At 42.5% G+C, this 24,706-nt stretch overlaps 1 protein-coding gene across 6 annotated transcripts in view; it reads left to right on the top strand.

The window, feature by feature from the left end:
• Positions 1–24,706, top strand: part of CABCOCO1 (ciliary associated calcium binding coiled-coil 1) — a 246,978-nt gene that overhangs the window by 190,159 nt on the left and 32,113 nt on the right. For 5 of the 6 annotated variants that reach the window (XM_077125214.1, XM_077125213.1, XM_077125209.1 and 2 more), the window contains one exon: positions 2,191–2,316. In XM_077125214.1, the coding sequence (XP_076981329.1) occupies positions 2,191–2,316 (126 nt within the window). Of the gene's footprint in view, positions 1–2,190; positions 2,317–2,449; positions 2,680–24,706 lie in introns of those variants that run through there. The other variant, XM_077125212.1, reaches the window with a different exon arrangement.

Raw genomic sequence — 24,706 nt, 5'->3', positions numbered from 1 at the left:
ATATTTTATTGTCATTAATCTCCTACTGGCAAAGAGAGAATCTGACATATGTTCTTAGTCGGGGGTGGGGGGGAGGGAGGACGGGCCCAACATACTCAATTGATTAGCCTAAAAGAGCAGCCTTTGATGTCAGGGAACCTTTCCAAATTTCATTTAAGACTCAAACAATATGTGGGAAATCAAAGTTCTCGATCAGAACCCCTGCCACCATCCTCTGGGTTTAGCCATAGAGAAGCAAACTTTTGTTTTCACTATTCATAAATTGTTACTGGGTTCGAGACTGTTAACCTCTCAATGCTTTTTCAAAATAAGGCCCATTGAGAAGACGGCTATCTCCATTCTCTGTCTTCTTCTTGCCCACCTATTGTCCCTCTTGCACACGTATTTTAGGAAAATGAAGATTAGCATTTCCAAAGAACCATTTTTTTATAGCAAACTTAACCTCAGTGTGAGCCTTTCAGGGGGTCTGATTTCAGTAAACATTACAGGAGCATCCTAGTTTTGCACATTCCAAATATCAGCCAGAGGATGAATTGGAAATGGGAAAAAGACTAGGGACATTAAGGCCAGAATAGATGCCATATGCCCCACCAAGGAGGAATGATAACCATGTGGAAGAAGTTGATGGAAGAAAAGGAGGGATTAGAAATGACTGGAAGAATTTGAATCTCACTCTTGGAAATCACAACATCAAGAAAAGGAACCAAATTTGGTGTTGGTTTAGAGATCATAGTTTGGATTTTGGATAAATTTGGTACAAGTGGCTCTTTGGGTATCCAAACAGAAACATCAAGCAGAAGACTTGGACACTACCTGTGAACCTGGATCACATCAGCAGATAGGCAGGTTTTTTCCCTATAAACAAGAACATTAAAAGGTTCCAAAATGGGCTTCCCAAGCCTGGGTCTGCTCTGAAATGTTTAGACCACATCTAGGGTACTATACCACCTTCAGCTGAACATTACTCTTCTATTCATCTGAATATACTATCAGACCTTCGTGATGCTTTCTAAGATAGACCTTGACCAGATGGAGCCTCTATTTACAAGGGTGGTGGAGGTGGTGAGGGGTCTGGAAAGCAGTGAGCCCCCCGGGTCCAAGAAAGAGAGACCCAGAGAGGATTTGATGGCAATGAGGAGCTGTCATGTGAACAGGGATTTGACATGCTCTTACTTGCTCTAGAGGGCTGTGGAGAGATTCGGTGGAAGTTACAAAGGGAGTGGGAGGCAAATTTTGGACTTGGGAGGCAGAAGTCTCAAATTACAGAACCCCCAAATACTAGTGAGTTACCTGCTATGGAAGTCCTTCAGGCATGAGATGATGTCCTCTACCTGCCGGGGAGGTGGTGGAAGAAGAGACTCTCACCTGTCTGCATAATATTGGAACCAGAAAGGATCCTTACGGTCACGTAGTCCAAGTGTCCATAAGGACTAAGAAATCCCAGACAGTCCACTTTAGGACTTGCTGCCCCACTGTAAATATGTACTTTCCTTATGGTGCCAGAATTCCAAGAATGTTCCTTGGGAGCCAGTGACAAAGGTAGCTTGGAGCCTTTTGATTTTAGAGTCCTTGTTTTTCCATCTTGATACCATCAAAAGCAACTCCCACATAAGAATGTCCTCTTAGGGATGGGAAAATTCCCCATAGCTTAAAAAAGAACGGTTGATAAGTAATGTCTATGAAAGAACTCAATAGAGAAAAACAAGTTCTGAGCTGGAATTGCTGACTATATATGCATAAACATGCCCACACCTGTTCTTGGACCATTAGCTCTCCAAAAGGCATTTTGGGAGCAGGGACTATTCTTTCCTTAGAAGGAAACAGAGCCTTCCTTTTTTTAACCTTTACTGTCCTTTCCTTTCATTTCCAGGCATTTTGAAATTGAAAAACTAAAAAAAAAAAAGCATGAGTTTCTAGACACTTGCAGGCATATTTATAAGTTCCTTACACTCCGAGGGCTAGAACATAAGGGGAAATGTTCCAAGTAGACCACAGATCTGCAGCAGGTGATTGCACTCAGGCATGGTATAAGCATCAAAGAAAAAAACAACACATCTCAGAGCGGGCATATGCCCTGTGTCCAGCATCAGTTTGAATAATACTGCTGTGACAAGATTACCTTTGTCACTCAGTTAGTGCTTGTTGTCTCCTTTTATTCACTTTGCTGTTTTCTGGTTGTAATTTCATTAGGAGATTGACTCAAGCTGTGGACTTCTTATGGAAGAGCACCCTCAGACATTCATCCAGAAGCAGCTGGGGCAGTTTGCAGTATTCGGAAGAAAAATTGGCGGAGTGAAAGAGAAGCAAAACCAAAATGTAAGTATGTAAATGGCAGAGGCTGGCTGCCCACCTTGTGCGAGTGGGGAAAAATAGGAGGCAGGATGCTAAATACCAGGAGAAAAATGAAGCAACCTGACTTCAAATTAAGTAGGACCCACTCTCCTCTCAGCATTTCCCCCCACTCCACTGCAATCCTTTGCAAGACAGACCATCTGCCAATTGCTCTGGCAAGACTGTGTCACCAAGCAAAGAGTGGGTCTATCTGCACAGCTGTTTGTTGGGCTCGTTAACTCCGAGATAAAGTTAAATAAACATCCTCCATTGCAGAAGTCAACACTAATCTCAGTTCTGCAACCTCAACTATCCCACGATCTTCTAGGTAAGCAAGACAAGAAGCAGCAGTGGAATCCCAAAGTAAAAGTATTATTTTGTTAAGTTCCATTTGTAAATAAAGAAACAGGGTACAATTTGGGTGAAATGTTCACTGGTAATAAACCAAAGGCTCAATATTTGCTCCCTCAAACCCTTGTTTCCAAACTTCCAATCAGTAAAATGCTATCAAAACAAGCAAGTAAAAATGCATTCTGATTTCGATTTCTATTTCAATGCAAAATAAAGCCCTCAAAATGTCAGTTTCATCTGGTTTGGCCTTTCCGAGAACATGCATAGTTAAAACTTCGATGGACTGCGGTGTTTGGAGGACGTCGTTTAATTGAATTTTCAGATTCACTGGGGGCTAGGTAGAAAAATTTTTTCTTTCTTTTTTGGTTTTGTTAAGAACAAATATAAGATAGTGATGGCATGAAAATGATCTTTGTCCTGGGGATCCAGCGAGGAACCTAATCCATAGGCATTCTCTTGGGAAGTCACATGCAAAGGAAATCCTAAGGAACGAAAACAAATAATAGCTGATTATGAGTTGGGTTTGGGTCTTCAGCCCTTAGGTAAACTATGATAAGGTGAACTGGAGACCATGTCTCTGCCCAGGACCTCTGCCCATCGGCCTAGACCCTAAACTTATATTTAAGAGTTCAGAGGACAAAAGAGCAGAGGAAAGAACAGGCACAATGAGAAGAAAGGGGCAGAATAACTTTGCTGTGTCCACAGGAAAGTGAGTCCTACGCTTGCCTGCTTCATCTTCACGAAGGGGGGAAGCAGATTTTACTTCTTATTTGTAAATAAATTTTACAGCAAATGTGTTTTTCCACTCAATGGATAATGTTATACTTTTGCTCATTGAAATTTTGCTGTATACAAATAAGGATTTGCATGTCGTTTCTCCATGTTTTTACCGGGTTCGGGGAGTGTAACGCCACCACCCACACTCTCACTGCCATCATCATAAAATATTTTCAAACCCAGGAGTTCACAATAGCCCACAAATCCGAGCTTGCAGTAGGGAAATGTAAAAGACAGGGCTCGTTCACAGGTAAAAGGACAGCGGTTTCGAGATTTAAGTCACTCAAAATACCTCCTCAAAACTCTTCAAATTTCTAAGAAAGATAAGCAAAATTTATCTAAATCTAATTAAGAATACTTTCTATAATAAGTACATTGCCTTTTTGTTTTCATTGTAATAAGAAAATAGATCTTCATGTGGCATGTGAATACTTCATGTGTAATTGAGGCACTTGTATAAACAATGGGTATGGAATATTTATGCTCGTGAAAAACGTTTCATTTAAAATTTTGGCAATATGATATGCATTAGATCTTTCTCTTATTATCTTAAATGTTTGCAGTTTGTATCTTGATTTGGTGACAGTGAAAGGTCATCTCTGATATCTTTGAAGCTGTGGCCTGGCTCAGGAAGACACCTCCCAAATATAACATCATTTGAATGGGAAAGTATTGTACTATGATGGATTTAACAATCCCGGGTTCAGGAATGCATCTTGACAAAATGGTGAATACCCAATTCCTCCGAATGAAGCCCCTGCCTCCCTAGGGTTTAGGCTCATTTAACTAATAATGAGCCTTCCATGAATAAGGTGCAGAGAGCAATTTAACTGATGGATTACAGTAACCAATCACCATGCACCATGCAGCCCAAAGAGCATTGGCACTTCGAAGAGGGAAAGTGGGATGATGTTTTCCACTGTTTGGTTCACCAAGACAAAAAGGTTGATGCCAAGTCACCACTGTGCCACAAAACCATGAAATCCCAATGGCCTGTGACTCCATTTGATTCCCCATTCCCCTAAAGAGGCAGGACATTGTCTCCAAAGAAAGCATGAAGGCCTTGACTGCTCAGATCTGGGCTTAAAACTCATTCAGTTACAGCTCTAAACATTCTGATTCCACAATTCCAGGAGCTCTTCATTACTCTGAGCTCACAGGCACCCTCCAGGTCCCAGCCAGTTCCACTTCTGACAGTGTACCCCAGGTGGCCAAGAGGTGGTTTGTGGGAGTGTGGATGAACCTGCATCAAATCACCACCGTTCCTGGAAGATGATAGCAGAGCATGTGCCCAGTGCAAGTGTGAACCAAGGTGTATACAGCAAGCCCACAGCATGAATTGGACATTGGAAAAATAAATCAAACACAACCTTGCTTTCTCCTCTCATGAGTAACCATCCAAGACAAATTACATGGAGGCAAAACACGTGCAAAGAAGTATAAGCACAAGGCAAAGCCACAGAGGGACGAAAGCATTGATGCCACCAGTAAAAATGCCATGGTGTTTTGAACGCCAGTGAATTAGTCAGAACTCTTATCAGTTGTTGGTAGATGCAACAAATGCAATGCAAACTGGTTGCAACCAAAGAGGGCATATATTTATTAATAAACTTTTAAATTCAATGACTGTCAAGCTTCAGGTGCTGCTGAATCCAGGGCCTCAGATGGTCTTCATGTGCCATCACTCTCTCACCATCTCTTGACTGTTGTTGTTCACATTGGCTGGACCTGAGGTATGGGCAGGCTCACCTGAACAACCCTAATTAAAAGCAAGGAAGAGGGAAGTTTTCCAAAAGAAAATTGGGAAGGTGATGGCAAAGCAAGGGTGAATGGTGTCGACCAGGCAAACCGCAGATATCTACTTTAGCTAGCAATACTCCAATGGTATTCTGCAGATTGCAGGTGGAAAATCTAAAATTCCCTGAACATTCTCTGTGCCCTCAGTGGCACTTGTCCATGAATTAAAGATCCAAGACTGCATCAACCGAGGTCCAGTGTGCATCAGTCATTTATTCAACAACTATTTCTTAAGCAGCTCCTCAGAGCAAGATGCTCACAGTGTGGGAAGGGATAGGATGGGGGATGAAGCTAACAACTAATGGTTATTAAGTGTTCATTAGGTGACAGACACCGCAGTACACTTGTTTATGTCTTTTTAAGGGTGTTGAGGGAGCACAAAGGAAGAAACCCTAGACCAGGTTTAGGGGATCAGGGAATGCTTCCTGGGGAAAGTGAAATTGAAGTTGAGGTCTGAAAAGCGGGTAGGGGTTTAGCGGGTCAAAGGGAGGAGTTGGGTAGTTCAAGCAAAGGAAACAGAACATGCAAATGTCCCCAAATCAAGAAAAAGTACAGTGTTTTAGAGAAACAGGAAGACTTGTATAAACCCATATCATGTATTAATATAAATATCCTCGAGGGCAAGAACTGTTCCGCATTCAGCTTGCTTTGTGATCCTGAACAGGTCACTTTAATCCCCTGGGTCTCCCTTGCAAAGCTATTACAAGGATCAAATGTAATAACGTATGTGAAATACTTTGTGGGTGTAAAGTCATCTCCCCCTATAAGGCTCAGACAGAGAACTGAAAGAAGCGCACAGCTTCGTACCGTCCTAAGAGTTTAAGGAAAGATAAATGGTTCTGAAGAAGAGTTGTGCCTTAGCACCAAGGCATCATTTTTACTCATTTGGAAGGTTTTAAATTAGAGTTTCTAGACAGTGAAGACACGGGTCACGTGTCCTCTGCATCAAAGGCCAGAAATTCACAAAGAGGGAGGGGGCAGCAGGGAAGAGTGTGCTTCTAGGAAAACAAAAGGAACACTCAAAAAATGTGGGTCCAACATGGTATTAGAAAAGCATCCCCAGCAGGACAGAGGGATCCTGGGATTTTAGAAGAAAAGGAAGAAAAATGATATGTTTCAGTGTTCTAAGAATATAATCAAGTGAAAAGACTTGCTTGGAAAATACCTGAGAGAAGAAAATATAGAGAGCATGAAGTGAGCATAGAAAATTATGACTTGTGAATATATGAGAAGAAGGAGAGGAAATAGTTTGGGAAACCTGTGCTCTTAAAATGTCAACGTAAGGTATGTTTAAGTTGTAACCCAGGCCAGAGAGTCATGAATAATCAGTTTGTCTTGGAGAATTCTGGAATTATAAACAAAAGGATACAAAGAATTGTCCAAGGTAAATATTGACATGACTGAAGAGGAACTAGAAAAACTTTTAACGAAGCCAAAAATACTGCATCTGGGGAAGATGTTTCACATTTTATAATAAACACTTGAGTACAAAAAGTTTAAAGCCGGGTAAAAATAGTGTCCATTAGGTTAGAAAACTGACTGAGAACAAAGATCTTCTCAAATTTAAAACAATAATACTAAAAAAAAAATCATATTCCTTTTTAAGCCATGTTATTTCTTAAATTAAAGACAATTTGCTCTGTCTGATACCTATTTTCCCACTAACAGGAAAGGATTAGTACTCATATCCTCAGTCAACCCTCTGGTTTATACTGTGGCAAACCTACAGTGGTTTCCTCTTCAAACCCAGCTGCCCGCGAGCAGAATGACCTGGGGGGTGCACGGGGGTGGGGGGTGGGGAGGCTGAGCTCCTGCTCCTGCAATGATAAATCTCCTGATTCGCCAAGACATACCCCCTCGGGAGAGTTGGGAGGGACTTTGCTAATTCCTCCGGGCTCATATCTTGCTTCTTCCCAAAAGGGCGCTTAGGTGGGGTAACCTGAGACATAGACTCAGCAGAAGCACACCCTGGCTGCTCAGCAGAGCCGGTGAAGGATCTCTTTGGCAGAAAAGCACCATGGCAACCGGTTCTTCAAAGCGATTTTTGAAAATACAAGTCGAATTTCATCTGGAAACATCTCAATTACCCAATTAGAGTAAGCTGCAAAGTCTTTCTAGAATAATCTCGGATCATAAGTGAGGGACTAGCTCAAACCCAAACCATCGTCTTCTGAAACTCAGAGAGTATAAGTTTGTCGGTACTGCATTCTGATAGAAAGACAGCTTTTTATTAGCAGTTTGTGTTTCCACAGGATGCTCAGTGCTAAAGCAGCATATGACGATGTCCCCTTGGGAGCCATGAGGCACGGGTTGTATTTTTCCCACTTAGCAGATGGGAAAACTAAGAAGCTATAAGTAGACTCATCCCTGGGGGACAGGAAACGAGACTGGAGGGTGGGGGAGAATCTGGATTTCTCTCGCATGCTTTTGTGTAACTCCAAAGAGTTGAGGAAATGAGGCCGTAGACTCCGCCTGTAAAATGCCTCATATCTCACCTGCCCCGCCACCCTCTCACCCACCACGCCGGGTGGGACTTGGGGTCTGCACCCCAGGGACTGTGCAGGAGGCTCCTGCACCGAGGCGAGCACGTCCCCCAACGCACAGGTCAGCTCCCAGGCGGTGAGCAATCCACCACGAAGACGCGGTGCAGCGAGAAGCCCATACGATGGAACAACGGACGCTCCTCTGTGGCCTGCTTTCAAAAAGCCCATCCTCCTCGGAAGGCAGCCAGTCTCTCCTCACCGTCCAGATCTAGCAGAATTTCCCACCACACCCTCACCCACCACACGCTCACCCTGCCACCACCCCAGGGACGCTCAGCACTCCATCATCGCCTCCCGAGATGTCCTCTGTCCACCTCCGGTGCACGTCTCTGCATTGGCTTCCTACCAAAGTCCGCGTCGCGCCTCAGGCCCAGGGCCAAGGCCACCAGTTCTGGAAAGCATTTCCCAATCCCTCCCGCGTGTGTCACCAAGACACACTTGTGATGTGCCAGGCTCTGTGTAAAAGCATTTCACCTGCGTTGTCTCGGTTCAGCTTCACGACAACCCTGTGGGGTGGACTCTCTCACTGGTCCCACGGCATGAGGGAGAAGCTGAAGCCCAGCGAGGAGAGGACATGTGCTGCCTGTCACACAGCTGCCAGGGACAGCCAGGCGGCCCGGGGGGTGCGCTGGACAGCTTGCTCAGGTCAGCCCATGGCTCCGCTGTCCCTTTTTGGGGTAATCCTTGCTCTACACTCTCGCTGCACTTGGAGCCTCATGGGCAGCACATTTATTTCATTCTTGTTTCTTCTAACGTTGGGAGACTGTATTGTGGTACGCTCCTCTGTGCATCAGCTTAATAATCATTGGTGATATACCTTTGTTTTATAAGGGTGCCGTGAGCTGCTACATTAAAAGAAAACACTCAGATCAATGCCCTGCACATAGTAAATACTTAATGAATGTTTGATGTTCATTAACCACATAGATGACGCTTCCCCAACGAGAATCTGAGCCCCCCTGTTCAGTTAATCTTGGTATCCCTGAAACACCTTGGCCCCCAGCATCACTCTCTGCATATTTGGGTTCTCAGCAAACAGGTTTTCAACTGTTATTCGAATTTGTCATGATTGGCAGTGAGCAGGCATCGATCTTCCCTCTTCCCAGCACAGTTAAAATAAAACCCCAAGTCTTTGCCCTATCCTATTGTTCCTACTTCTCTCCCTCTCTGCTGTCCTCTCCCACCACGCCGTGACCGCCTTGCTTCCCCCAAAACATACCAGACGCACACCCATCTCAGGGGCCCTGCTGCTCCCTCCACCCAGGACTCCCGTCCCTCAGAGAGCTGCAAGCCCTGTCCCAGCACTCCATCCACATCTCTGCCCAGGTCACCTCTGTGGGGCCTGACCACACCAGAGGACCCCTGCCCCGACTCCCTCTCTCCCTTTCCTCTCCTCTGTCGCTCTCAGTAGGGACAGTGTCTTACTATGTGTCTATTCGTCTATTGTCTGTCTCCCCTGATCAGAAAGTGAGCTCCGAGAGGACAGGGACCTGGCTTTGCTCATTGCAGTGTCCTGGGGCCCGGAACCCTGAGTGGCACATGAAAGATAACAAATACTGGATGAGTGAATCTCTACATCCCACCAACAGTGCTTAAAGCTATGGTTTTAACATTCCCATTTTGCAGGTGAGAAAACTAAGGCTGAGACATAAGTAAATTTTCTCACAGGCACACGTTTAATAATGGGTGGACTTGGAGAATGCCCATGTCGCTCCAGTTCCAAAATTCTTTCCACTCTACCCGTGCTTCCTAATCTGAAGGCATTCATGCGCCGCCATCGAGATTTTTGCCACAATCCACACAACTTCTGAACGAATATTTACCTAATAATTTTATTTAAAGCATTTCTATTTTATGCAAATATTTTATTTTAGAAGGAAAGCACTAATTTCCAGCAATAAATCATACCGAAATAGATACGTAGCCATTAAAATTCAAAATATTCAACAGCATATTTTAAAGCAGGGCTCTGCCTCTTGCATTTGGAATCACTGATGCACACTGTTTCACTCTGCAGGCCCCTGGGACTGGTCCTGAACCCAGCCACCCCAGGGACCAGAATCCCCTACAGTCTACACCTGCAGTGCAGTCTTCTCCCGTTCCCTTTGTGCACTCCTCGTCATGCTTCCAAGTCTCTCTGCCTTTTCACAGGACATCCCCCATTGAGGGAAGTCAGAAAGAGGCTGCATTGCCTTTAACACGCACACATGCACACACACACACAACCTATCTAGAACTTGTATGAGCCTGTGAACACACTGCAGCTCCCCAACCAAAAGCCAAAGCTAGGCACAGAGGGTGGGGAGAGAGAAGATAAGTGAAAACGTGAGGCTGTCAAGCCATATTGAGGAAAAGCTCTCTCTGAGTTAAAGATCTTGGACATAATCAGGGAAAGTGGCTTCTATAAAACCTTGATTGGTTGATCGAAATCTCCAGTCATCCTGAAAATAATTGCCTGGAAGAATGCGCCGAGTGACCTGTTCGCTTGGGAGCCCCGGCGGCCAGCGCCCACCTGGAAGGCGCCCCTCCCCCCGGCGCACCCTCTCCCTGGGCCTGGTGATGATGAACCAAATCTGATTAAGGAACTCTATTGCCTCATTATTTTCTGCTCCAACATATACCTGTATTTCTCAGGGATGTTAACTCTCAACAACACATGGGAAGTGTTTGTGCTCTTTGTTTCTGCAGCTTTTTCATTTCCATGTTGGCATTTTATAAGTATTCAGTCTCTACCCCTGTGGGCAAAACTCCTGGAAGTGGGACCGTGTCAGGGACAGGGACCCTACTCTGTGTCTCCAAGACAGCGTCCCAGTGGGGTCTTCCTCTGTCTTCACCCCTTTTTGTCCCTTCCTCACCCTGACACCACAGTCTCTCAAAACTGCTAATATGGCCACGTCTCCTGTAAGGCCAAACACTTCAGGAACTCCCCATCTTCCACCACCTTCCTTTCACCCCCTGGCACCTGTGTACCTACTCCAAGCTCATATCCCAAATCTTCCCTGCATCAGTGATCTTACGTTCCAAAAACCCCATGTTCTCTCACACCTCTGGGTTTCCCTACATTGTCCTGTGGCCTAAAAACCCACATACCTCCTCTCCTCATTTCCCTTGTCTGACTTGCAAATTCCTTTAGATCCTTTGGACCCTGCTCCGTGCAGCCTTCCTTCCCTCACCAGTCCCCGTGCTGAGTCAGCTGGCTTATGGGAGAAAAAAGCCCGGAGCCTTAGAGCATCTTTCCCTCCCCTTCCCTCCTCGCCATCTGCCCCCAGCCTCTCCTTCTCCAAGCCCAGCTCACGCTCCACCCCACCTCCCTAAGAAGTCTTCCCTAGCTTTCCCTCCTCGGCCCACACAGAGCTCTGACTTTCCTGAGTTTTTATGTTATTTAGATCTGTGCCACACGTCCAAATACTGTTTTCCCTTTCTTTTTCAATTCCACCAAAGATTTGCCGAGGTGCTGAAAATTCTGAGAGGAATGGCCAAGTCATGCTGTTCCAGAAATCTGTCCTGAGGGGCTAATCAGAAAGCCGATGAAAGGTTTATGTGTGCGGATGTTTACTGCATTATTTTTTTATAATAGCGAAAAAGGGAAACGATCTAAATGTGCAACTGTAGGAGGTGGTTCTGCAAAATATGGCCATACGGCCATTCAACATATTTTGAGGAATATTTGTGAATATGGAAAAGTGCCACGAAATAATACTGTTAAAAAGCACAATCTACCATTGTATGTAAAATGCAATGCTAGGTTTCTCAAAGAATACACATGTCCCTTTTTATGTACGGGTGGGATAGCAGAATGGTTCGTAGCATGGACTCAAGGCAGGTGCCTGAGTAGGATTGAGCCTATAGCTTGGGGAATGATGCTTAACTACTTTTGGCCTTGGTTTCCTCATCCATAAACTTGATAATAACTGTGCCTTTCCTATGGAATTATTAGGATGATTAAATGAGTCAATATATGAAAAGAGCATGGAATGATACTATATAAGTGTCAGCATCTTTGTTACACATAGAAAAATTACCGCAAGGAACCAGAAACACTGCCATTTCTAAGTGGTGGGACAATAAGTGATTTTAATTCTCCTCATTTCATTTTCCATCCTTTTCCCCACATTGCTTATAATGAGTACATATCATTTCTTTATCTGAAAACTATATGATAGTTTTAAAGAAGTAAAGCTCCACGCAAACTTTATGAACTCGTCTCGATTCTACAATGTCAAGGAATAGGCCTTCTGTTTTTCTCAGAGAAAAAAAAGCATCTCCCGTGCACCGGTCCACACTGCCTAAGCCTCAGTTCCCAAGAAGCATAACCCCATGGGCTCTGGGAAGAAAGACTGGCTCAGGGTCAAAGAGAAAGTGGTACCTTATCAGCTTGGGCAGGTTGCTAACTTCTTTTAAGTCTCAGTTCCCTCATCTATGAAATGGGGAAAAAAATCCTAGCTCATAAAGTAGCAGAAGAAACATGCAAAATTGCATGAGCTTGGCACATAGTAGGGCCTCAAGAAGTGTCAGCGATCACCGTCATGGTCAAAACTCAGACCAGAGCTGACCACTTGGCCCACATGTCATAGAAAGAATGGTTTAGGGGAAGACTGCCTTGGGTTTGGAGCAAGGCTCCAATCCCTACCTGCAACTTGGCCCCATAGTCTGGAAAGCTCTTCTCATCCGGCATTCCAATTATTCTCTATTTCAACACCCAATTTATTGCTTTTAGAGCATGTACTACTACTGCCTTTTAGTTTTTTTATTACTTTGCTTTTATCAGTCCTCTTAAATTTATTGTGAGTCCCCTGAGGGAAAGGAATGAGCTTGTGGTGTGTGCCATCCTTCCCTAGTGCCTATGACAATGCCTAGAACAAACTAAACAAACTAATACCCACCAACCAATATTTGCTCGAAAGAAGGAATGTCTAAATGAATGAATGAACTTGGACAAAGTACTTTACTTCCCTGGTCTAATGAGAAAATTCAGTGATACAAGGTAAACATGATATCTTTCAATGTTAAATTCTTCTTTCTATGTATTCATCAAATTAGCTTCTTTAGTGTTTTTTTATTGTAAAATATGACATATATACAAAGCAAAGAAAGAAAAAAGCAATAATTTTCAAAGCACACTTCAACAAGTAGTTACAGAACAGATCCCAGAGTTTGTCAGGGGCTACCATTCCATCATCTCAGATTTTTTCGTTCTAGCTGCTCCAAAACACTGGCGCCTAGAAGGGATATTAATATAGTGATTCAGCAGTCAAACTCACTTGTTAAATCCTATTTTCTCTTTCACAACTCCTTTTCCCAATTTATAGGGTTCTTTGGGCAATGCCCATTCTGATTTTTTCATGTTAAGAAGGGGTGTCCATACTAAAGGATAGGGAGATATAATTATTAATTGATAATTCTGAAGAGGCTGATCCCTCTGGGTTTCAGGATTTACATCAGATTAGCTTTTATAAGACCCCCACAGTTTCTAAAATTACTTTGACTCTCTGGGCCAATACTGATTGTGACACATCTTAAGTTATTATCCTTTATGCCTGAGCAATTTCTTAATAAAGGGATTTTTTTTTCATACAACAGAGCAAAATGAGCTTGAAACCAGAATCTTTATCTTTCACACCCCATGCATGCCAGACACAAAAATCATTTTGAGGCGCTAATTGGTGACGTAAAAAAGAAAAATGCAACAGTGGGTTTTGGCAGCAAAGAAAGGAGGTTCTTTTCGGTATAAAAATGGTTGTCATCCAAACTTTTACTGCCTTAATTCATTGCTTAAATAGAGGGCAAAAAAACTGATGATTAAGATGTGTAATGGAAAATTTTCAGAGCAGAATGAGTAGGTGACTAGAGACCATATGTTACCCAAGAATGGAGCCTTCAGCAAATGTTGGCAAACCAAATGTGCTGATCTGCTGCTACTGGCAATCGTGTCCTGATGAAGGAACACATCCCATTTAGTAGTGGGCATTACATACACGTACTATTAAACAGCACATAACCTTTCTTGAGACCAAGAGCAGAGAAAAAGCCCCCACTACATTGCCAGGAGGGAAAGGAAGAACAAAATAAGCTTCCGGATTTTCACACTCATCCCCCCATTAGAAAGGGCCTTACTTCTCATATTAGCAAAGCAACGACACTCCTAGCATCCTTTGTAAAATCACCCTCCTCTCTCAGAAATGTGGAATCCATTATGGCTATCACACTGGACGAACCCACAAAATAAGACATAATGGGCCTTGTTATTTACCTCGATGCTGGAGTACAGAAAAGCTTCAACCCAAGCAGCATAACTTATTGTTAATTCATGCAGCAAATATCAGCTCAGCACTCACTAGAGTATCTGGCAAACAAATCTGACACTACCGGGCAAAATTAAATACAATTCATCCAAAATCGTGCTTCAGTTGAAAAAGAAGTTGTCATGGGCCTCCATCGAGCAATGGGACAAATCCATGCAGCCCCAGCCCATAACCTCCTCCACGTGCTTGCTCAGGCTCTTCTACATGCAAAATCCCAGAAGTCAGGTCAGGTGCCCAAGCGGACAGGCCAAAGGTCCCAGGAAGCTACTTTCAGGTCTCTCAGGTGAGACCTAAGGTGAACTACAGGGAAAATTCATTGATGGGAGCCAAAATAAATTTGGAGTTAATATCAGAGGAGTGAAGTACTGATTTATACTACAACATGGATGAACCTGGAAGACATCATATTGAATGAAATAAGCCTGACAAAAAAGGACAAATATTGTATGATCTCACTGATATGAAATAATTAGAAGAAGCAAATTTCATAGAGACAGATAGTCAATTAAAGGTTACCAGGGTCCTGAAGTGGGGGAGGGGGAGGGAGTTATCACTTAATGGGTGTAGTTTCTGTTTGATTAATGAGAAAGTTAGGGCAATGGATATTGATGATGGCAGCACAATAATGTGAAAGTAACTGATACTACTGAATTGTATGTTTGAAAGTGGTTAAGATGGGAAATTTTAAGTTGTATGTGTATTACTACAATAAATAGATTAAAAAAAAACCAAAGAATTCATGAGAGATTTCTTGCAGTGTTCTCTTTATTTACTTCTATCTTACAGAACTGATTAAAGACTGGTAGAAAAAAAAAAAAAAAAACAAGGGAAGACTTTCCAGGTTTTCTCTAGCTATTTCTGTGCTTCTAGATTAGGGAAATACATAAATGGTGTCAGGACTACGGCTATCCTCAGCCTGGAGAAGGACGTTTGCTGCTTCAGCACTGCCCCAAGGACCTATGACTCCATGATGTGGCAGTAAGCTTTTAAAACACTGCAATCCATTATTGATAAAACCTAACATAAAACACTGCAACCTAGGACAAGAACTGCTTGAGGACAGAGACCACATTGTGTTCAGTTAGGGTTTTTCCATAGTGCTTTGCATGTGTCCGGCATTCAATATACAAGGACTTATGAAATTATGAAGGTAACTTTACATCAAATACCTACCATTTCCTTTCATCAGTTGTTGTTCCTCTTTCACAAGTACCCAGTACCCTCAAAAATATCACTTAAGAGGCTTCCCCAAAGCTAAAGGTCTAGTCAGAGTCAAGTTTAAATCCCAGTTCTACTACTTAATATTACTCTCTGGAACCTGGGTTCAAATTTCATCTCTGACACTTATTAGGCTGTGTACCTTGGGCAGGTTACTTAAATTCTCTAAGCTCTATTTCTTCATTCAGCATTACATTTTGAGTGCATACGCTGGGTCAGAAATTGCTTGCAGCTTAAGAGATAAAGTGGAAAATAAGACAAAGATGCTCCTTCTCCACTAGTTGGAGATTAATTGAAGATGCAGATAATATACAATAAATACAACTATTTTATATAAATGCAATGGTGAAAATAACACAAGGCCATGTGATAGAATGGTAGGAGAAAATTCTTAGTTAAACTGGTCAAGAAAGTTCTGTGTGAAGTGGGAGCAAATATGCTGAAGCCCAACTAGTAAGACAACCCATTGGCCAATACCTAAGATTCCTCAGTAAGAATATATTTAGTTGCTAGTGCCTCTTTTGGAATGGGTGCACCCAGGTAAACAAACATCTTCATATTTCATATCCACTTCCATAAGTCCATCCACATGCCTCTTCCCTAAACCTTGCCCTCTGCCTTCCAAACTTGCTCCTTCCAGGCTCCTGTCTGACCTGCCCAACCGTTCACCACTCACTATGAATCCCTGAATATTCCTTCTGTGTATACTCTGACCTCAGGCCACTTCTCTTCCCACACAATGTGGGAGACCAAGTGGATCCCCAAAGCTTTACCCATTGAGTGTACTTCCCCTCACTGCAGCCTTTCACTGAACAGGGTTATAGTACAGCAACAACCCATTTCTAGCTTCCACCCACATACTGAGTGGACCCATCCGTGAACCATCTTTCTTCCTTTGTCACTTGGTCGTAAGGAACCCTCCATGAGGCCAGAGGTGTGTTTGAGGAAGAGAAAGTGGGACAAAATTGGAGGAAGAACAGGGTCTCAGTTGATCCCATGGAGAGGACTGGATTTGGCATGATCCTTCAGAGTTGCCTTTGAACTCCTGCATGGACCATTCCCTGGATGCAGACTGCCCCTTGGGAGGGGCCACAGTGTGGGGCAAATCAGCTTCTTTCAGCCAAAGGCAATTCCTGGAGAGCAGCCTGCACTCCCAGCAACTGAGACAGAGTGTCTTGGTCCTAAATAGGGATCAGCCAAAACTACAGAACCCATTCAGACACAAATCCTTATAATAAAATGCAAACCTTCAAAAGACTAGTAATTTTGCATTTAGGAGAAAGGGAGCTACTGAGAATTCCAAAGGGTAAAGGTCTAAAATCATAAATTACCAGGGTAAAATATTTGAAGGAATTTTAAATACTTGATGTGCCTCTATAAAATAATGAACTTTTCTTTATAAAGGTTAATTGCTCAAAGAACAGTGTTTCCATGTCCTTCGCAGTATTATGGCTTTCACAGACAAAGCAAGCAGTTGTGCTATTTTGGGACCTGCTGAGCCACGAACAAAAGCAGACAAACCAGGGCATATCTATGTTGTCACATGTCCATTCATTCTCAGCTTCATGTTTTCCTATGCACTTTGTGAATATCCTCATGGAGCAGAAACCTTTAGGGAAGTGGCATCCAGTATGGCAAGAGGAATATACTTTGGCATCAAAAGAAGAAGACTTGGGTCTAGTCTGACCTGTCTAACTAGCTTGTATGACCTTGAGCAGGTCCCTTTTCCTCTTTGGACCCCAAAGAGGTATAAGGTGGAATGAGCTAGGTCAAATATTACAAATACATGGTTTGCACATATCTGTTCACCCTTCTCACTCATGGGAGGGGTTGTTAATCCATAAAGGTAACTTTTGCTGCTGAGTCTAGATTAGAAACTCGGAATCCTTCTCCAGGAAATCATTAGTTATTAATCAACATTTACTCAATGTGAAATACACAGAGCACCTTCTGGACTAAGTTCCCTTCTCGCACCCCCAGGCTATGATTGCATGCTCAAAGCCATGTGTGGAGAATTACAAGCCAAGACAGCCCCAAATGACCTATAGATTACCTAGGAGCACATGGATGCAGGACCATGGGGGCACCCAGTTGCTGAGGCAGGGGTTCTCTATTTCCCCTCCACCTGTTTTTCCAATGACCTTCATCCTCTATACCTCTTGGTAAGCCATTGCTAGAAGTCCCACCCATAAGTCTATAATCTAGACCCTTGTATCCCCAAACTGGTCACTAAGGAACTTTTAGGCTGAGGAGGCCCTACATGTCCAGCAATAAAAGAGGATGAGTCTATCACAGAGAAAGCCGATCTTAGACATGTCGTCACATCAGTGCAAATTAGCTCTGACCTTTACCTGTTATTAATAAGCCCTTTTGTTTTACAGGAATAAAACTTTTTATTTCCACAAGCATCACAGAGACCCACCCACCCCCAACCTTTCTGACCCCACAATTCCATGAGTACACTTTCTTCCCCTCCCAACAAGCACAGACTAGCAAGAAATCAACTGATCTAATATGAGAGAGAGTCACAGTCTCTTGCCTGGTCCAATTGAGCCCCCTTCCCTCTGGAATCTTTCTTCTCCCTCCCAACCCCTCTTCATCCCTTGTACCTTGCTCCTCTGGCTTTAAGTAATTTATCCTGCATAATGAGGGCTTTACAAGACAAACCCTGTAGTTCTTAAAAGAATCCAGTGTCCTCATTAGGGTCAGTCTTTTAAGGCCCTTCAACTATTTTGAAATTCTTTACTCTATTCCTGTTCCCTGATTCGTCAGTAATGCTGCCAGATGCAATGTATCATTCAATAAGCCCAACCACTTGTCAAATATAGCAACTTGAATTCCCAATATTGCCAACTCAAAGCTTGACCTCCCATAGCCCAGATACAAAAATACATTAAGCTCCACTGTGTTGATATTGCATTTGGAGGTTTTTTTTTTTCTGAGAGCTTGCCAGTTCCCAGGACCCCAAGGCCTAAAATCATGCCCGAGTTTATATCTCATTAGGTGAAAATTATGACGGAATATTAGGACTGTAGGGGACTTCCAAGATCATATATTCCAATCTGTGTTTTACATTCTGCTCAGGAAGATTAAGTGATTGACTCCAAGTCACACAGCAAATTAATGAGAAGGCAGGAATTTAGAGCCCTTGCCTTATGTGCCTGTCTCCTACACACACCCCACCCTTCCACATACCTGCATGCCCGTCACCCTCTGTTATTCCGCGTACTAACAAGGCACCATCATTCTTTGGGCCTAGGAAGCAAATGGCGCCCAACACTGACTCTCCTCTGGCAGATATGCTGAAGGCCTACCCCACTTCTTTTCCTCATCCTAAAAGAACAAGAAAATCTAGGACCAAAACAAAATGTGTTTTTCTTTTTAAGTATCAAGTTTAGTCAAAGCTGCTGGCAGTGCAGATCTCATCAGAAAAAGGCATAGGCTACTGAATTCATGAGGCTTGAAGTGCCTATTGAGAGTCTCCCTGGCCCAAAACATTTCTATTTGCTAGCTGTGGTATCTAAAGTTCCATGGTAGGGCAGGCCACGGTGGCTCAGCAGGCAAGATTTTCGCCTGCTATGCCGGAGACCCGGGTTTGATTCCTGGTTCCTGCCCGTGCAAAAAAAAAAAAAAAAAATTCCATGATAATCATAATTCTTTTGGCTTAAAGAAAGGTTGCGTGGAGTTCTCTTCTGCAATTTATTTATTTATTCATTCATTCACTATTTTGTGAGTCCTTCGTATGTTCCAGACACTGTGCCAAGCACAAGAGATAGGAATGGAGGGGGATGACACAATTTTTGGTCTCGTGGAGTTTAAGTTTTGTGGGAAGAGACTGACAATAAACAAGTAAACTACATAGTGTGTCAGACAGTGGTAAGAGTTATAGAGAAAAGTAAAGCAAGGAAAGGGGCTGGGAAGGGCCAGGAGTTAGTGGTTGACCAGAGAGGATCTCACTGATAAGGTAGCAATTGAAAAGAGATCCAAAGGAGGTGAGGGAGTAAATCATGTGGATATATGCAGAAAGCATGTTCTCAGCAGAGGACAGTAGCTACAAAGGTGTGAGGCCAAACTAAGCAGGTTGAGCAAGATGGAGATTGGCAGGAAATGAGATAAAAAGAACTAGGATGGGAGTGGTGGTGCAGAAGTGGAAACAAGCCATATGGCCTTAAAAGCTCTTCTAAGGACTTTGGCTTTTACTGTGAGTGATGAGCCATTGTAGGATTTAGAGGAAGGGCGTCATATGATTTGATTTACATTTTTAAAAGCTCAGTCTACAAAATGAAACACCATTTCTCTAGGGTGCTTCATAAAAAAAAGTCAGGAAATAACAAGTGTCGGCGATGATGCGGAAAAATCAGAAACCTCATACACTTGCTAGTGGGCAGGTAAAATGGCACTGCTGCTGTGGTAAAGAGTCTGATAGTTCTTCAAAAAGTCAATTGTAGAGTTACCATATAAACCAGCAATTCTACTAATAGGTATATACCCAAGAGAAATGAAAATATATGTCCTCACAAAAATTTGCACAAGAATGTTCATAGTCAAAAGGTAGAAAGTAACACATCCATCAGCAGATGGAAAGAAAGAAACTATAGTGATGGTCCATGGAGTCTAAGCTGGGTAGAGAGTGAACTGAAGACATAAAGGGATTGAAAGACAGTATAAGGATGGTAGGATAAATGGAATGTAGTTCCCAGAGGGGAAGAGATGTGGAGAGCTTGAGAAAGGAGAAGCACATTTAGCCATTACCAGACATTGCCATCTCTGCCTGGATTCTTTTATGGGCACTTGTTAAATTGAATTAAATTTTAATGAACTAATACAACCAGCAGAATTACATGGGATTATCAGTAGTAATATGTATACTGAAAAAACACAGAGTAAGGTGCATGACCAGGGTATTTTAACTGAGAATAATCAAACTTGAACCTAAATAAATAATATCTCTATTTGGGAAAGATGATGTCCGTTGGAATAGGTCCCAAGTCATTTATTTTCCTTTGCTTCTGCCTAGGAGCAACAGGGGAGTGGGGCTGCAGGAATGGGAGGGGGATAGTGAAGCCCATAATAATTACCTGGATGGTGGTCCAGAGAGGGGTCTTGGGAAAAAGCCCATGCAAGCACTTTTAGCAGGCTACCTCAGCTGGGTATCCAAAAGAAGTTTCTCCACTGGTGCCTGAAACCTGCTGTCCTCGGCACTGCATTTATGAAGGAGGATGGTCATATCACTTTGTTGATCCAGAAATGGGCTGTCATTATCCCAGCCTTAACCCATGTGATGCTAACCACTAGCTGAGGGTAAACCATGGCAAGCCCTCCACACAAGGCACCTCTCTCTCAATACTGAAGCACCTTGGAATCCAAATGCAATTTTAGAGGTGGTCAATAGATCCTCAAAGAACTCTTGAAAATGCATAGGAAGCAGATGCCTGGACCCTACATTAGAGAGGTACTTGCTAGTAGGTCTATCTAAATAGGAGTGTAAATGGAAAAAGTTGGGCAATCACCTTCTAGAACAGCAGTTCTCAAGCTATGATCAATGTGACCCATTGCTACTCTGCCATTTGCTTGGATGAAAACTGAACCCCATTTAATCCATAGACATAAGGACTACTTACTCCTAAATGAACGATTAGGGATCACTAAATTTTAGTGTTCACAAATTCAAGTCAGCACATTATGAATTTATTGAGAATGCCAATTCATTGTTCTGCTCACAATTCTGGCTCCCACACAATGCTTGGCAACACTACAAGCTCCATCACAAGCTCACACACACAGAGCTGGAATTCCCACAAGTTTCAGGAAGGATCCTTTGTTGTCAGTGTATTATAAGTGCAGTCTTGGGTTGGTTGGTTGTGGTTTTTAAATTACTGCTATTCTTGCTTTTTAATTACAAATTACTATGATTTCATTTCGTCATTATTAATCTAGTTTGTTGTGGTTGTTTGGTGAACCCTACTGTGTATAATGGTGTGTGTTTTCACCTACAATTTTTTGACCTGTAGTTTTCCAATATCTAGACTTTAAGACATGTATATATTGTGGTTCAAATCCGTATCATCCAGACCATAAGTTTTAAACATTACTTAGATCATTATTTTTAAATGTATGTGTTTATATATATAATATATGTATCACATATTTTATGTTAGGCAATTTTGTATATACATATATTATATGTAATACAATTATATATAAATATTCCCTCCGCATTTACTTTCACAGTAGCATTTTATTGATGAGAAATATTTGTATTCTTTGCATTATTTCCAACATTTCATCAAGTTAGTTGTGTCATACAATTATTGGGTTATTTTTACAGGTGTAAGGCCTTGTTTTATTATACAAAATCATCTGTATATATGACGCTAGTCTTCTCTACAAGATAAATCATAGTTTTTTTAGAGGCTGTGAGCAATCAATTAGCCACAGTTTCTTCTTTTTTACCCCACATTATAGGAGGCCATGTTGTTGCTTTTGGAGGTTTGTTCCCTGCAGGGATCCACATCTGAGAATCTGAAGCTTTCACACAGGATGTGATGGCTTCACAAAGGTCGATGGAATGGGAATGCACAATAAAGTGAGGCAGTTAAGAGCAAAGGCCAATTCAAATCCTGGTCACACGTGCTAGCAGCATGACCAGGAGAAACCTTTCAACCTCTTTGAGTTTCAAATTTCCTCATTTGTTATCCAGGGAAATCTACCTTACCAGATTGCTTCCAAATTAAATGACATAGAGGGTGTAAAATGCTCAGCAGTTCAGAGCATATAGTATGTGTTCAATAAAAGGCAATATTCTTATTGCCAGGGTTATTATCATTTCTATTTTATCAGCCAGGGTGGGCTAGATTCTGTAGCTGGAAATAATGCAAACATCTCAGTGGTTTAGGACAAGGTTTATTTCTTGAACTCACTCCATGTCCACTATGGGTCAAACTGTGGCTTTGCTCCAAGTTGTCTTTGCCCTGGGACCCAAGCTAGAATATTGCTGGATTTTGCAGGAGAAGGAAAAGAGGCAGGCTGGCTCTTGAAGCTTTTGCCCAGGAGTTCTATATCACTTTGGATCATATTTCAATGGCTAAAGAAAATCACATGGCCACTCGTGAATTTTTAACAAAGTGGGAATGTATAACTTGCTTGCAGTAAAGTTTCCACAAGGAAATTGGAATATTTGACAAGCAGTAATACCATCAACCATACACTTACTAAGAGACAGAAGGAGACAGATAACTTAACCAGTGACTCATCTGAAGATGCTTACTAAGGATACACTCAACCCCGTTTTCTCTAGTCTAGGAGTTGACCCAGCTTAACTAGTAGAGACAAAAGGCCCTGCCAGCACAATCCAAGCTATATTTAAGACGAGCCTTTAAATAGAACATACATGTAAGGCAACTATGCATGCTTCCCAATTATAGACAGATCCTAGCATGAGATAACTTTCTAGCAATCATTTCACAAGCACTCAGAGGCATGAGTCCAGGAGGTTCTCACTGCTATGACTTCATTTTCTGTCAGATTCTCTCCATGCCCAAACTACTCCAATAGCTTATCAAATGCAGACTGTTCCTCTGTTCCCCCCCTACACTGTTCTTCTGGTCAACTTTTCTTTCTTTCCCTGCTTTCTGAAGTAGCAGGTCTTGCTGAACCATAAATGTCCCTAAGGAATAAGTAACTAAACAATTCTTAGAAGGGAGAAGAGGTAGTAAAAAAAAAATTCATGCAGTTTCCTTTGAGCTGAGCTCACAAAACTAAACTAAAGTCCACTCTCAGGGGATTTGCTTCGTCATCCCCCAAGGATGAAGCTGGACTGGGAGCTGAAAACTGGGCCTGCTCACGTCTTCATCTCTTCACAATCTGAGAGTGGCCAGTAACTCAAAGAAAAGATTTATGGATGGGAAATCTGGAAGAGGACAGACTGACCCAGGGAGCAGGCCTACATCTCAATCAAATCAAAACTTAAAATTAAATCACTTATCAAACACAGAACCACACCCACCCACGACAACCCCTCCAGCAAAGGCCGCTCACAGGCAGGCGCACATTGAAAGACTAACTCAGAATCTGACCTTTCCCAGGCACAGTTGAATGGTGACTATGAATAGATCAACTCCCTACACTTGACAAGCAGTCTCAGAAAGCACGGCGAAGCCACCAAAGCGTCGCCTGGCACCGTAAGAGGTGTACTCCTGACCCTGCCTTCAGGAAGTGGAGATTGTGTTGCTCCCCATTTAAGTATGAAGTTGAGGCCCAGTGACGTAAAGACACACCCAGGTGATGAGTGAAACTGTGGCTGCCTCTTCCATGTGTGAGCTTTCCAAATTTCAGCCATCCCCGTGCTACCATCACAAATCTTGCCAAATCCAGGTGCCTCCTGCTATATTATGTTTACTTAATCCTTTTAATAAATTGCCATGAAGGCAATTCCTTTGTCATTTTTCCAGTATACCTTCATCCATAACCCATGCCCAAATCAGGGTCTCTTTATACTCAATGGTGCTTCAGGGAATGATTTTACAGGTGTGCCTTCTCCCCTGGACTTTAGTATTTCTTTTTGGACATTCAGCTCTTCTGAATACCACAACTATGTTGCAAAATTCTCCACCTTATTAGTTCATCTCACAAAATTGATGCAAGTAACTCACTTTACCAGCCTCCCTTGCAGCTAGGGCACAGCCTTTTAATCTGCTGGTCCAATGATCCCACAGGAGACTTTGAATTCAAAAGTTGGCTACGCAAAGAAGTAAGTACTTCCTGGAGTTCATTCTGGTGATTAAGGCAAAGAAACACCAGTCTTCACCTTATCAAGTTCATGGTGTAATGTGCTCCAAACAGGTGTCCTTGGACAACTGCAATATGCTGAGATATCTACTATAATTAGGGTATGTTTACAGCACTTAATGAAGGGGTTTGCAAGGAAAGCTACCAGGGAGGTGGTGCTTGAGTTGGTTCATGAAAAATGGAATTTCCCAAGTGGATAGAGAAGAATTTTACCTGTTGTTATTATCATTCTTACCACATTAGAGTCAGATAGAACTATATTCAAGTCATAGCTCCACTGGCAGGCCAGTTTCCTCATCTATAATCTTGTCCCTTTGGGTCTAAAAAGTATAAGTGTAATGATTTAATTAAAGCATGTGTTGAAGTACCTGGCACACAGTTAGGCTCTTCATAAATGCTTTTTCATTTCCCATCTCTAATTTTTTTCTATTAGAATGCCCTTTTCCTTTCCACTTCCATTCTAGAAAACTACCCATCATTTAAATTCTAACTGAAATAAGGCCTCTTCTATGAAACAATTATTTACCCAAAAGATACAGCATTCCTTTCTTTCAAATGCCATTGAATCTGATCTCTGTGTACTCTCTTACCCTTGGGTCT

The sequence above is a fragment of the Tamandua tetradactyla genome, chromosome 13, assembly GCF_023851605.1.
Source record: "Tamandua tetradactyla isolate mTamTet1 chromosome 13, mTamTet1.pri, whole genome shotgun sequence".
In the NCBI taxonomy this organism is placed as follows: domain Eukaryota; kingdom Metazoa; phylum Chordata; class Mammalia; order Pilosa; family Myrmecophagidae; genus Tamandua; species Tamandua tetradactyla.
The sequence above is the reverse complement of the archived record's forward strand: the minus strand, read 5'-3'. Positions and strand labels throughout refer to the sequence as shown.